Source organism: Peromyscus maniculatus, chromosome 4 (genome assembly GCF_049852395.1).
Source record: "Peromyscus maniculatus bairdii isolate BWxNUB_F1_BW_parent chromosome 4, HU_Pman_BW_mat_3.1, whole genome shotgun sequence".
Taxonomy (NCBI): domain Eukaryota; kingdom Metazoa; phylum Chordata; class Mammalia; order Rodentia; family Cricetidae; genus Peromyscus; species Peromyscus maniculatus.
In genome coordinates, this window is record NC_134855.1 from 48,637,948 (window position 1) to 48,651,735 (window position 13,788).

The 13,788-nt window shown below is 44.0% G+C and overlaps 1 protein-coding gene across 7 annotated transcripts in view; it reads right to left on the reverse strand.

Annotated features, from left to right (window-relative positions):
* Window positions 1-984: 984 nt before the first annotated feature.
* Mettl8 (methyltransferase 8, tRNA N3-cytidine) overlaps window positions 985-13,788 on the reverse strand; it is a 93,364-nt gene continuing 80,560 nt past the window's right edge. For 6 of the 7 annotated variants that reach the window (XM_076569642.1, XM_076569639.1, XM_006972409.4 and 3 more), the window contains 5 exons: window positions 11,744-11,807; window positions 8,256-8,395; window positions 3,765-3,871; window positions 3,360-3,425; window positions 2,173-2,619 (listed from right to left, as the gene is read on the reverse strand). In XM_076569642.1, coding sequence (XP_076425757.1) covers window positions 2,462-2,619; window positions 3,360-3,425; window positions 3,765-3,871; window positions 8,256-8,395; window positions 11,744-11,807 — 535 coding nt within the window. In that variant the 3' untranslated portion in view covers window positions 2,173-2,461. Of the gene's footprint in view, window positions 1,848-2,172; window positions 2,620-3,359; window positions 3,426-3,764; window positions 3,872-8,255; window positions 8,396-11,743; window positions 11,808-13,788 lie in introns of those variants that run through there. The other variant, XM_076569640.1, reaches the window with a different exon arrangement.

A 13,788-nucleotide genomic window follows, 5' to 3' on the forward strand; every position in this document is an offset into this window, starting at 1 on the left:
CACAAGAATGGAATGTGCAATGTGCATAAGTCAGTTAAAGATGACTTTTTGTTTTATGTTTGAGCAAGTAAAAGGCATCTGTCAACTTCCTAAGTCCATTTGGACTGTATAATCAGATTGTAATATAAATCTCTACCCATGCCATATGAAAGGATGGCGTGTAAAAAATAAGTCATGAGGACTCTGTAGCCAACAAGATTTATCATGTCTCATCTCATCTCAGAGCTGTTCCCATGTCAAGGGATCAGCTTACACACCACCTGTCTGTCCTGTAGTGTTCTTTTTGGCTTCCTCTCCCATGTCTGTAGCCAAGATACTCAGGAGGTCTGCCCCAGTCAAATCTGATCTCTGATCTGGAAGAAATCCACAGCTTTTCGTTTCCGCTCGAAAGAAAAGTATAACCTTTACTCCAATGCAACACATTGTCAGATTTCCATTTTGAAGTTAAGACATTCTTAAAATATATAGGTTGGTTTAATTTAGCAGTTTCCAAGTCCAATGTCTCTCTGCAGCTATAGTTTGTTTATCAGCAATCAGAAAAAAAAAAACTGAAAGACAACACAGTAACATGCAGGATCCAGACTCCCTGTGTATTACCCATCTCTATGTGGCTTATTCTTTATTTTTTATTACTTTACTCTTTAAAGACTTTATTATATTTATTTAGCTAACGTATTTTTATGACTGTCTATATCCTTTTTCTTTTCTTTTTCTTAAGCCTACACACATTGTTAAACACACTGTAACCTGTTTAGAGATTTTTTCAGTCTGAACCTGCTTTACTGAGTATCTGTAACCTTTTCTGTCTGCATGAACACAATTTTAAACCACTGTGCAGCTTAGCTCATGGCTCACTGGCAGCTCAAGCATGCTGGCAAGTCTCTGTACCATGGCCAGCATGAGAGACAGAAGACTAGGACACTGCCTTGGCTCCATTCTTGTGTTTAGAACCTTTTTTTTTTTTTTTTTTTTTTTTAAAGCTTCCCCAGGTCTTATGTGGATATGTGTGATACCACGGTGGATGCCATTTGTAGTAAGTCTTTCTCTGTCCTGTCAGCCAGCTCTCAAATCATAACACAGAGACTTATGGTTAATTACAAAAGCTTGGCCTTAGCTTAGGCTTGTTCCTAACTAGTTCTATAACTTAAAATAACTCATATCTTTTAATCTACATTCTTTTATGTGGCTCTGTTACCTTTACTCTGTCCTCCTCATCCTGCTTCCTCTCCTTCTGGCTGGTGACTCCCCCTTTTCTCTTCCCAGCCTCCTATATGCCTGAAAATCCTGTGTAGCTATTGGCCATTCAGATTTTTATTAAGCCAATCAGAATGACACATCTTCACAGTGTACAAATTCCACAATAGACATCCTTGGCAGGCAGAGATGCTGATGGCCTCTGCGGGCACTAGGCATGCACACGGTATACTGACATACATTCAGGCAAAACCCATGCATATAAAATAAAAAAAAATATTCCAACAAAAGCAGCTTAGGGGAGAATGGGTTTATTTTAGCTCACAAATCCAGATTACAGTCCACCAGGTTACATTAGGGAAGTCAGGAACATGAAGCAGCTGGTCACATTCACAGTCAAGAGCAGAGAAGAAAGAACACAGGTATGCCAGGGCTCAGCTCATTTTGTTCACTTTTACTCGCTTCAGGATCCAAAACCAAGAGAATGGTACTGTACACAGTAGGCAGGTCTTCCCATATCAATGAACACAGTTAAGACAAACTCACAGGCAACTGAAACTCTGGAGACTCTTCCCAGGAGAGTCCAGACTGTGTCACGATGGCGATGAAAACTAACCCCCACAGCAGGGCTGTCTCAGCGATGACCTGCACATCTCAGAACAGCCGGAGAGTGAGTTAACGAGGGCCACACTGCCTCATTTTTGGAGAGGAAGAGAAACTAAAATTGTATTTCAGACATTAGCATGGGGAGGGGATAAAAAGGGGGGCTGGAGAAAATATAATAGAATGAAACAAAAACAATAAACCTTCATCCTGGGCTTGTAAGTTCCCCTAAAAACAAGGCACGCTACACCTCTGCTACTGATTGACAATGGAGGGCGGTTTGACTGTCTGGGAATGCTTCACCACACCCAATAATAAAGAAGATAATCTCTTCCACTTCTAAAAAGCGGACAGGTTGCATTTCTCAAAACTATATGCCTTATATCAGTAATTTAATTCAAAGTCATAAAATTCAAGGGAACATGGTTAGACAAAACCAAACCAAACAAACATACATTTCAAGTTTTGAAAACAGAGGCTGGGACATTCTTTCAAGCCACTCTGTGTACTTAAACTGTCCCAAGAGCTCAGACGACAGAGCAGCAGGGCCACAGATGCTCTTCTCACTGTCTATGGACAGCAGCCTTTGAACAACATCACACCCTGGTTTCATACCTTGCCATGACACGTAGCTCAGTCACAGAAAGGAGTGGAAATGCTCATTTCAGCCCCTCTGAGTCCAGTGCAGTGGTTTCTGGAATTTTCCTTGAACCCACACTCGGTGCATCACCACCTGTTTTTTCCTGTTCACTTGCAAGCGATGATCAACCAGATTTTGCTTCTCATGTAATCCAGCCTCGCAGAACATACGGTGGACTTCCCCTTTGAGGCAAAGGTGGCAGTCAAATACACAGCACATGACGGGGAGAGGGAGGAAGGACCAATGGGGCGCCATGCAGGACTGTTCATCTGAGTTTTGTTTACACCAAGAAGCACTGTACAGCTAGGTGAAGGAAACCCACAAAACCAAGTGCGGCAATCTTATCTCCCCTGTTTGCAAGTGGGGACAGGCTGACAGGACAGGGCCATCAGGACCAGGGTAGATGATCAATAGTTTGAAATGTGCCTCCTTCACGGGCCTCTGTTTTACAACCAAGACTACGTATTCTAAAAGGCTCTATGAAGTTTGGGGAGGCCCTTGGATGCAGGATTCACTTGGTGTTGTCAGAAGCACTTGTTCAAGACAAGAAATTGACTAGTGAGAACTGATTTTCTTTAGACTTATAAAAATAAAATTCTTTCCTGTGGCTGTGGCATACTATCAATTGTTTTTCATACCCAGGCTAACGGTATCTCCAAAATTACACCCCGAACCTTTACTCTAATATAAAAGTGAAACAAGTGACTCTTTCTTTAGAAGTAGTTCTACCTGGGAGACATGCAAAGGCAAAGGCTGTTTGCAGGCTTTCATGTGGAAGTGTCGTGAGCACCAGGGCATGAAGACATCCGGGGCCGAATCACCACTGAGGCCTGGTGCTCACAGCGTCTGAGTGTCTCCCTGCAAATAATTACTTGAGAATTTTCACAGCTCATTATTTACCTTGGGTGATAGATCAGCATACCTTTTGTAAAGAAATAGGCTCTGGTACCATCTCCTCGGACATAAAAATTTTCAGATAAACAACGCCCTAAAAAATAAAAAAAGAAAATCTTGATAGTTCCTTCAAAAACAAGACAAATCAAAATAATTTGACATGAAATGTTTTTATAGTCCAAAAACACATTAAAGTAACTTAGAACTCAATATACTATTACCTTTTAAAATTTTTATCTTTATTTTAAATTACGTATATATGTGTCAGTGTATCGGTATATGCACATGTGTGTGGGCAGACACCAGAGAGGGCGTGGGATCCCCTGGAGCTGGAGCTACAGGCGGTTGTGAGCTTCCTAGTGTGGGTGCTGTAACCAAACTCCCATCTACTTTAGAGCACTTAACCAATGAGCCACCCTTTCAGCCCTGTTACCTTTTTTAAAACGAAGCTGAGCATTATCGTATCGTCCATGATCCCGAAATAACAGCATTCCCCCAGGTTTCAGCAACCTGGAGAGTCGGTGGACAACAGCTTGCATCCTTGGAAAACAAAGTAAGCCAAAGAAATCATACATGTAACAAAAAACAAAACAAAACAACAACCAAAAAAAAAAAAAAAAGCAAAAAAAAAAAAAAGCATTTTGTATCCGAAGGAACCAAATTCGAAAGCTCGACTGCAAACCACAAATCTGCAATCCCAGGCCCTGAGGCAGGAGGATGGTGGATTCCAGACCAGCCTCAGCCACGTAGTGAGACCCTGTCTCACACAAACTAAAACGGCAACTCACCCACCTCCATTAAATGTTTCCTCCATTAAATACAGTAGGAGACAAAGGTAAAGGTGTGCCATTTTCTGTAGAATAAGACATGCCAGAGCCACCCCAAATTCACACAGCGAAACGGGTCATTTTTCCTCCACCTTAGTTCTTCTCCTAGCCTGCCTGCCTGCCTGCCTTTTGTGTGTGTGTGTCTAGTACTCACGAATAGGCACATAAGCCCACAGCTGACATCGCGCAGGGGCTCTCACGGAACCCAGGTCAGCTAGCCTAACTGGCCACCTTGCTCCCGGCTCCTGTCTCTGCCTCCTGGATCCCAGGATTGTAGGCTGCACCCACGCCTGTCTGGATTTTCCCCTGGGTTCTGGGAATCTGAACTGGGGTCCCAGCTGTGTACAGCAGGCACTTGAGCTGCGGAGTCATCTCCTCAACCCCCGACTGTCACCTCAGGATGCAGGGGTCATCCTTCTTTTCTTTCACTATCCTATCCATGCGCTCAATTTTCCTCCTTCTCCTCCCTCTCTTCCTCCCCCTCCTCCTCCCCCTCCTGGCTCCTTCCCCTTCCCTTTGCTGTTTCCTGTTTCTCCCGGCAGTTCCTTGGGACAATTACCTCTCCAAGCCCAGAAACAGAATCACTTCCCAATACACTACATGTCCTTCTTGTTAATTCTCTGTGGATGTTAGCAATGAGTTGTCTGACATCAAACAATGGTCCTGGAAAATCACCTCATTGCCAAAAGAATTTCATGATTTTAATCTGGAGGGCAAAGTTTTCTTTCTTACAGGGTTCTGAGGATGAATTCTTCCAATGGCGTTTCTACTGCTCTGACCAAAGCTTCCCTCCCAACCGAACAGGACAGCACAATGGGCTCCGTGGCCTGTGCAGGCCTCTGTGTATACGACTTCCTCTCAAAGACAAAGCTCCTTTCTCCTTATTCTTGGCCTGTTTCGACTGTAATCACATCTCAATTCCAGCTCCATACCAGGAGGTCTGGCTTCACTCTTGTTCAACCCTTATTCTGCTTCTGGATCATGCAATCAAATAGGACTCTTAAAATAAATCTTGATGTGGTATTTTGGGTTCTGTGTTCACGGTCTCTGTTTTGTGGGCCAGAAAGAGGCAGGTCTTCTATTGATGGTGAGTGACAGGCACCGGCCGCCCACAGTGCCAGTGGAGAGGGCTCGCGGAGCCCATGGGGAATGACAGTCAGGGCACAGAGCCATGGCCACTGCCTGCTGTGGGAGGGAGGAGAAATGGCAGACTACAGGGCAAGTCTTTGCTGTCTCTGTTTTGTTTGCTTGTTTGTTTTTGGCTTTTAAGACAGGATCTTACACCATAGCCCAAGGTGGCCTGGCACTCATTATGTAGCCCAGACTGGCCTTGAACTTGGATCAGTCCTCCGGTCTCAGCTTCCTGAGTGCTAATGTTACATACGTAAGCCACCACACCCAGCTCGGCCTCTGCTTACCTAAGCCACTTAAAGTTGCCGAGGCTTTCTCATTTTGAAAAGATGAGGCTAGCTCAGGTAATTTATAAATTCCTTTCATTTAAAACAACATTCATGGCTGCCAAGATAGCTCAGCAGGTAAAAGCATTGCCACAAAAGCCTGGCAGCTTGAGCTGGAGCCCTGGAACCCATGTAAGTATGAAAGACAGACACCCACCCCCTACACACACACACTCTCTCTCTCTCTCTCTCTCTCTCTCTCTCTCTCTCTCTCTCTCTCTCTCTCTCTCTCATATGCATAATTTAAAAAAATTTTTAAAATAAAAATAAAACAAAATAAAAAAATTAAAAATTACATTTAGTGGATGGAATAGTGGGGTGAAATCCAGCTTCTGCCAAATTATAAAAAAAAGCAGTCAGGCAAGTGGTGACACACGCATTTAATCCCAGCACTTGGGAGGCAGGGGCAGGTGGATCTTTGAGTTCAAGGCCAGCCTGGTCAGAGCATTCAGGACAGCCAGGGCTACACAGAGAAACCCTGTCTCGGGAATACAAACAAACAAACAAACAAAAATTAAAATAAAAAAAGAGGGGTTGGGGATTTAGCTCAGTGGTAGAGCACTTGCCTAGCAAGCACAAGGCCCTGGGTTCGATCCTCAGTTCAAAAAAAAAAAAAGAGATTAAGACAGAGAAAGAACAAGAACTCTCCAGTCTGCCAACTCCCCACTCTGTTGTCTTACAGTGTGTATCTCACATTTTCTTTCAATGACCAGAAAGACAATTAACTCCCTCCTGTAGCCTCCTCTCATGATTATTTCCACTTAAACTGCTATCCTCAGACTCAGGGTCTACCTGAATTACTTGCCATTTCCTTGCTTCTGCTGCCAATGAGTTACTTTTCTAGGATTTTCTTGGATGCACATTCACAGTTACAGTCCTAAATGATCCTAAAGACACTGCTGAATTGTCTCTCGATTGCCTCTCTTCTACGGGATCACCTCACTTTTACATAGTTAAAATGACTCAAGGTGGGGTTTCACTGTGCTGTCCAGGTTGGTCTCGAACACCTGGGGCTCTAGAGACATTGTGTCTTAACCACCCAAGTAGCTGGGACCACGGGTGTGCAGAACACCTGGGGCTCCAGACACATTGTGTCTTAACCACCCAAGTAGCTGGGACCACGGGTGTGCACTACCACACCCAGATCATTCACCTCATATTTAGATCATTTCCATATAGGCAAAAAAGTTGTATTGACGTGAGACATTTGAATTTATTTTATAATAAACAGAGTGAATATTATAAAAGTAATCATCCTACGATATCTGTTTCCCCTTTTTACTAATATTCAATTCAAATCACAATAAAATACACCATCAGAACCAATCTCAAATAGTCTTTCTGCAGTCTTCTTTAGAACCTATGCATTTCCTGTTTTAAGTACCAAATAGGAAATCTTGCTCTTTATCTCTTACATCATCCTTCTAACTCTTCACATACAGAAGCAAAGCCCAGAGCTGACATCTGACTCTTCTGCAGTGGTGCCAGCAGATGAACTTGTTATCAGAAAAGAAATACAATGTGGAAATGGTGAAGGGAAAGTGGCTTAGAGGAACCTCATCTACGCATCAGGTGTAAATATAACTCTCTTTTTGATTAACCTGGGAATCAAATTTTCCCTCACTAAGTAGTAAAGTGCTCAGCTTGGAATGGGAACTAAAAAGCCAGCAAAGGTGCCTGCATGCAGAACTCACGTTTCTGTGGGAAGGGATTACACTATCAGCAAAAGGAATCTGACACAGCCCTGTTCCTCTTGTCGGGGGCTGTGAAACCTCATTAAAGCACAAGTCCTATGGGCATGGGGGTGCATGCCTGTCATCCCAGTGTGGGGAAGTTGAGGCAAGGGGGTCACTGGGAGTTCGAGGTCAGCCTGGGCTGGATAGAGAGTTCAAGGTCAGAATAGGCTATTCAGTGAGACTCTTTCTCAAAACAATCAAAAATGAAAACCAATATCATGTAAGCATAAAAACGTAAGTCATACTTAGGGTGAGGGACACTTCGCAGAAGAACACATGCCAGACATGTGCAAGATCCTAAAGTTAATTCCCAATAACACACACACACACACACACACACACACACACACACACACACACACACACACACACAAATCAATCATGGCACTCGATCCACCTTAGCCCCTACAGGTCCAAGCATACCCACTTTGTCAAATCACTATAGCCACGATTCCTCAGCAGGCTTCTTTAAAACACAAGCCCCTCACTGGACCTTCGTGAAACCACGCAGACTGCAGCCCACCTCTCCCCAGACAGTTAATATGAGTCTAAATCAAAGATGTTTGTTTCTGATCACCTAGTGCAATCTCCCTCCTGGGAGTCTATTAGGCTGTTCTGCATGTGTAATTTCCCTGAAGCGCTGTCACTTTTAATAGGTATGTGTCTTCCAGAATATACTCACTTCACTCTGACAGCGACAGAAAGCTCGCTAATGAAGCATTTGACCAGTTCCTTTCTTAGAGTGTGGAGAGAGGAGAGGCCGCACTTAAAAGGTTGCATGTTAAACATAACGGAGCTCACTAGATAATCAAGTCGGGGAGTGTCGCTTTTGCTTTGACAGTTCTGAAACCCACGGCTGCTAGAGGAGCTCCATACATTAGCTGTGCCCTTCGTCTTCGTTTACCTGCCAGGGTGAATGGAGGAGAGCACAAAGACGAGGAGAATAGCGTCCAGGACCCCGTCCGGAAAGGGGTAGGCCAGGCCGTCATCACACACATCATGAACAAAGGCAGAGCAGCGGGCCTCGGTGTAGGACGCATGTGACTGTCATGGAGAAGGGATACAGAGTGGGAGTCAGCAGACCTCCAGGGGGCTTGTTTTCCTTATATTTTATATCCTTTTTAAAATAAAGGCCATTTTAAAAAATCCTTTCTTGGATCAGTGAGGCGGCCTGGCGGGTAAAGGTGCTTGATCTCTGGCCCCACATGGAAGAAGAAGAGAACTGACACCCCCAGATGGTCCTCTCATCTCCACACGAGCCCCCAAGCATATCTATTCCCTCCCCACAAAATAAATAAATGTAATAAAAATTAACATTTTTCTCCCAAGCGTCTTTCCTCTGTGAACTTAATAAACTTCATTTCTAGTTCAGTACTCTGTTACTGTACTTCAAGCTGTCCAAAAAACCAAAAACAAAGCCAGCGATGGTGGTGGCACACACCCCTTTAATCCCAGCGCTCGGGAGGCAAAGCCAGGCGGATCTCTGTGAGTTCAAGGCCAGCCTCGTCTACAGAGCGAGTTCCAGGACAGCCAGGGCTACACAGAGAAATCCTGTCTTGAAAAACAAAAAACCAACAACCCCCCTCCCAAACCAAACCAAACCAAACCAAACCAAACCAAACCAAACCAAACCAAAAAACAACCAACCAACAAAAAGAAACCAGAAACTAAGCTGGAAACACGTGGACTTGACAGCAAACACTTCCCACAGTCCCTGTCAGTTTGGAAATGGAGTGGAGTGGTCTCGGGTCTGTGGGACTGCTGCTCAAGGCCAGCCCCGTGTGCTTTGAGAAGCGCCAAGATGGTCCTCACGCGTACCACTGCTCTGTGTTCCAGATTTCCTTCTCCTTAAAACACAAAACATCTTCCGCTACATATCCAAAATTAGGTAACAGCGATGGCCACACAGCTCTACTACTAAAATTCACTCTCTTGTCCACCTGAATGGGATGCAGTTCAGTAAGGCTATTTTGTCTGCAGAATCAACAGCGGAAGGAAAGATATCAAACCACCATGTCATCCTGGGAAATGTGATGACTGGTATACTTGCCTTCTTCAATATGCAGTTTTATTTTAGGAACTGTCTGTAACAAATACTACTATTGTCAAAAATTAACTTTCAATGTGAACTTGTTTTTCTTTTTCGAGACAGGGTTTCTCTGTGAAGCCCAGGCTGTCCTGGAACTCACTCTGTAGACCAGGCTGACCTCAAACTAGAGATCCACCTGCCTCTGCCTCCCAAGTACTGGGATTAAAGGTGTATGCCATCCCTGGCCCAGCCAGTGTTAAATTTTAAAAGCTTTTTTAACATCTATGTTTAACACACCATTTTTTGGTTTGTTTGTAGTTATATGTTTGTGTGCACAGGAACACTTGCATGTGCAAGTGGACACATGTGTACAGAGGCTACAGAACCACCTCAGCTGTCTTTCCTCAAGTTCAGTTCATCTTAGTTTGGAGACAGGGTCTCTCCCTGGCCTGGGACTTGTCTAGTAGGCTAGGGTGGCTGGCCATGACCTCCAGGGATCCATCTGCTTCTGCCAGCCCAGGGCTGGGATCACAAGCACACATCACCATACCCAGCTTTCCCATCCAGGTTCTGAGGCTCTGAGTTCAGGTCCTCACACTCGCAAGGCACACCCTTTACTGACGGAGCCATCCCTATACTCTCTGTTAACAGGATGTCTCTCCACTTTCCATTTGCTGCAGCCGTCCCTTCGTTCTAAGGATGGCTAACCGGCATTCATGGATTCGGACAGGATTCGGACCCAGGATCCAGCTGCTTTCCTTACAGTTTCTTAGATTTTTTTTTTATTTCAAAAAATTCAATTTCACGAGTGCCTACTATGTGCTAGATTGTGTGTGAGGTGTTAGATACAGACATGAATAATGACTTCTTGTAGTTTGACTAAAACATTACGTTTGGGGTAGGTAGTTGTTAAAATCTTGACTAATGTCATTGGTATCCTTTGGACTTCATTCATGAACATGTGTACAGTCTGAATTGAAAAAGATTGTTATTTTCAATTGTGTTATATGTATGTGGGTTTGTGCACGAGGTGAGAAGGTGTTGGACCCCAGGAGCTAGAGGTGTAGGTGGCTGTGAGTCTATGCAAGAGTGTGCTGGGAGCCAAACTCCGATCTTCTGCAGGAGCAGTGTGTGCTCTTAACCACTGAGCCATCCAGCCAGCTGTGACACTCTCTTAAGTTCAAACAATGTCTATTGTTTTAGGTTAAAAGCAGACATCCTGTATAGGTAATATACTTGGACATCAGTTGAAATAACTTCCAGAAATTGCAAAAACTCAGCTAAATATCATCATAGATGCCCCTGATATAGAAATATTTCAGAAGAATCAATCACTTCAAAAGCAAACAGATCATTTAAAAAACAAGATCTTTAAAAAAATTGTTTTAATTTATTTTTATGTGTATAAGTGTTTTGCCTGCATGCATGTCTGTGCCCGGTGCCTTTAGAGGCCGAACACGATATGAGATCCTCTGAGAATGGAGTTACAGATGGCTGTAAGCCACCAGGGAGGAGCTGGGGACTGAACTTGGGTCCTCTGGAAAAGCAGCAAGTGCTCTTAACCACTGAGCCATCCCTCCAGCCCCCAAATCAGACCTTCTAAATTTATTTTTTTGTTCTATGTGTATGGGTATGTCACCAGTGTATATGTTTATGCATCATGTGCCTGCCTGATGCTCACAGAGTTGAGAAGCCAGTGCTGGACCCCATGGAACTGGAGTAAGAGACAGTTGTGAGCCCCATATGGGTGCTGGGGATTGAATCCAGGTCCTTTGGGATAACAACCAGTGTTCTTAACTGCTAAGCCAATCTCTTCAGGCTTCTCAAATCATAGCTTTCAAAGCCTCTATTTATTTATTCATTTATTTAGTTTTTGGGTTTGTTTTGTTTTGTTTTAAGACAGTGTCTCACTATATAGCCCTGGCTATCCTGGAACTCACATAAATCCACCTGCCTCTGCTTCCCAAGTGCTAGGATTAAAGGTGTATGCCACCACCACCCAGCTCTCTCTTTATTTTTAATTTATGTGTGTATACATGCTTGTGTATGCATGTGTGTGTTTGAGTGTTTGTGGACGTGTGTGTGTGTGTGTGTGTGTGTGTGTGTGTGTGTGTGTGTGTAGGTCATCGATCAATACCAGCTATCCTTTTCAATTGCCCTCTACCTTGTGTTTTGAGGCAGAGTCTCTCATTGAACTTGAGCTCAGTGATTTGTCTAGGTTGGCTTTGCCTGGCTGGAATTACAGGCTCACACTGCCATGGCAACTTTTTAACAAGGGTGCTAGGGGTCTGAACTCAGGTCTTCCTGCTTGCCTGACAAGTACCCCACTGATGGTCATCTCCTCAGCCCACGCCTCTCTTTACCTTTACAAGCCGCACGGCCTCAGGGGCGAAGTCACAGCAATAAAGAAAGGCTCCTGGAAAGTTCCTACGCAAACGGAAGAGACATTCAGATCAGAGTCAGACATGTTCAAGGCAGAGAGGGTGCGACAAGCGCTTGTCATTACGGGGTCACTTGGAAACCCTTGTCCTGTGTTGAAGGAGCACCTGCCTATGTCTTACCCTCCGCCACATGGAAACTTCTGAGCCCACCCTCCCACCTTGTTCCTCGCTCACCCCTATGCCCAGCTCTGCCTTCTCCAAGCCCCTCAGAACCCTGTGCCTCTCCTTCTTATATATTTGCAATGTGTTTGGATTTTGAGCCTTTCCAGACAGGTGCTGGGGCTCTGGCAGGGCAGAAGAAGCACATATAATTTTATCATGGCATAAACACAATTTCTAAAAGAGAATCAAACTCTAACACACAAATTCTTGGATATCATTTCACGCTATTGTCAAGCATTTATTGAACCTAATATATATACACCAAGCATGAGAATATGAAGTCGGAAATGAGGTTACCTAATTCAAATACTGAGATTGTGGGTTTAGGAGCCAAGCGGCTCTGTTTAGGAATCCTGGATTTGCCACTTACGAATTTGATTTAACTTTTCTGAAAATCAGTTTCCTTATTTACAGCATGTTAATAAAAGAAAAAAGTTTTTTTTACAGAGGAATGTTTACCCCTATGAAAATTTTAATTGGCCTTCAAACTTAAACATTCTGTTTGGCCTTTATTTGAAATCCAGAAATGATGGCTGGACTCTCCATTGCTCATGGGCAGGCAGATACCACAAATTCTGTGGGCCAGTGCCCTTGGTGATCGTTCTCTGTATGCCTGCATCAAACAATCTTCGTGTCATGCTGCTTAGCAAAGGTCTGAATGGCTGGAAACAGGCGAGTGTGTTACTACACAGTGACTGTAGGTACCGCTACGGGTCTGGCTCTTGTGGATTTTAAATCTGGGGGTGTGGCTGGTTAGTTTCATATAACGTTTGAAGGAGCGAGAGGACCATCACCCCAAAGTGTCTAAGTATTGGAAGTTTTATAGGGACAAGTTGGCATGCTAACTGAGAATCAGCATGGCATAAGGGTAGGAATCATGCCGGAAATAAGAAGTACACCGATCTAAAGAGTCCAAACTGGCACATGGCAGGATGTCAAGAGAGGTCCGAAGCACAAGCTAAGCCTCTTATTTGATTCAAGAGACATTTCAGGCAAGGTGGACATCTAAGTCAATAAGGAATACAAGCAAAACTACAAATTTGGCAGCCTAGACTTAGGCTGTGCTCTTCGGCTACTTGCTGATAAATACTATAATTCACATACAATTCATCTATTCTGTGGTACCAGGGTCTGCATTCGACTTAAAATCTGTCTAAACAAGTAGAAGTATCACAAATAGGACTTCACTGTGAAAAGTTAACCAGCACTAAATCAAAGTAGAAGATTTCAGCGCTTGGTTTGGTTTGGTTTTTCATTTGTCTCCTATAAAAATGATGCTTTGCTGGGTATGGGGGCACATGACTCTCTACTCCAAGCACTTGGGAGGCTGAGGCAAGAAGATTCAATGTTCAAGGCCAGTTTGGGCCACAGAGTGAGCCTCTGTCTCAAAAAAAGAAAGGAAGAAGCAAGTACATCTTAGGACTTTATTCTAGCATATACTTTGTCATCTTCCATGAAACCCATGTAACTGTGACCTGTGAGCTACTGAGTGCTGTGTGCCTGTGAAATGTGCTCAGTTCACACTCAGATGCACGTGTGATCTGTGGCTAAGGACGGAAGGCCTCTGGAACCAGGCTGCCCTAGGCCTGACACTTGGCTCCAGAATTACTAAGTGATGTGTCTGGAGGATGGCTTCTTAATCTGTGACTCTGTGTCTTCATCTTTAGAGATAAGTGTGATGTTTAAGGTAGTTGTGAGGGCTGAATGGATCCACATGGGAAGGTCTCTAAAAGACTCATGGCTCAGAAAAACAAGCATTCAACAGATGTCAGCCATTATTATAGCTGTTGCTTTTATTTATTTAT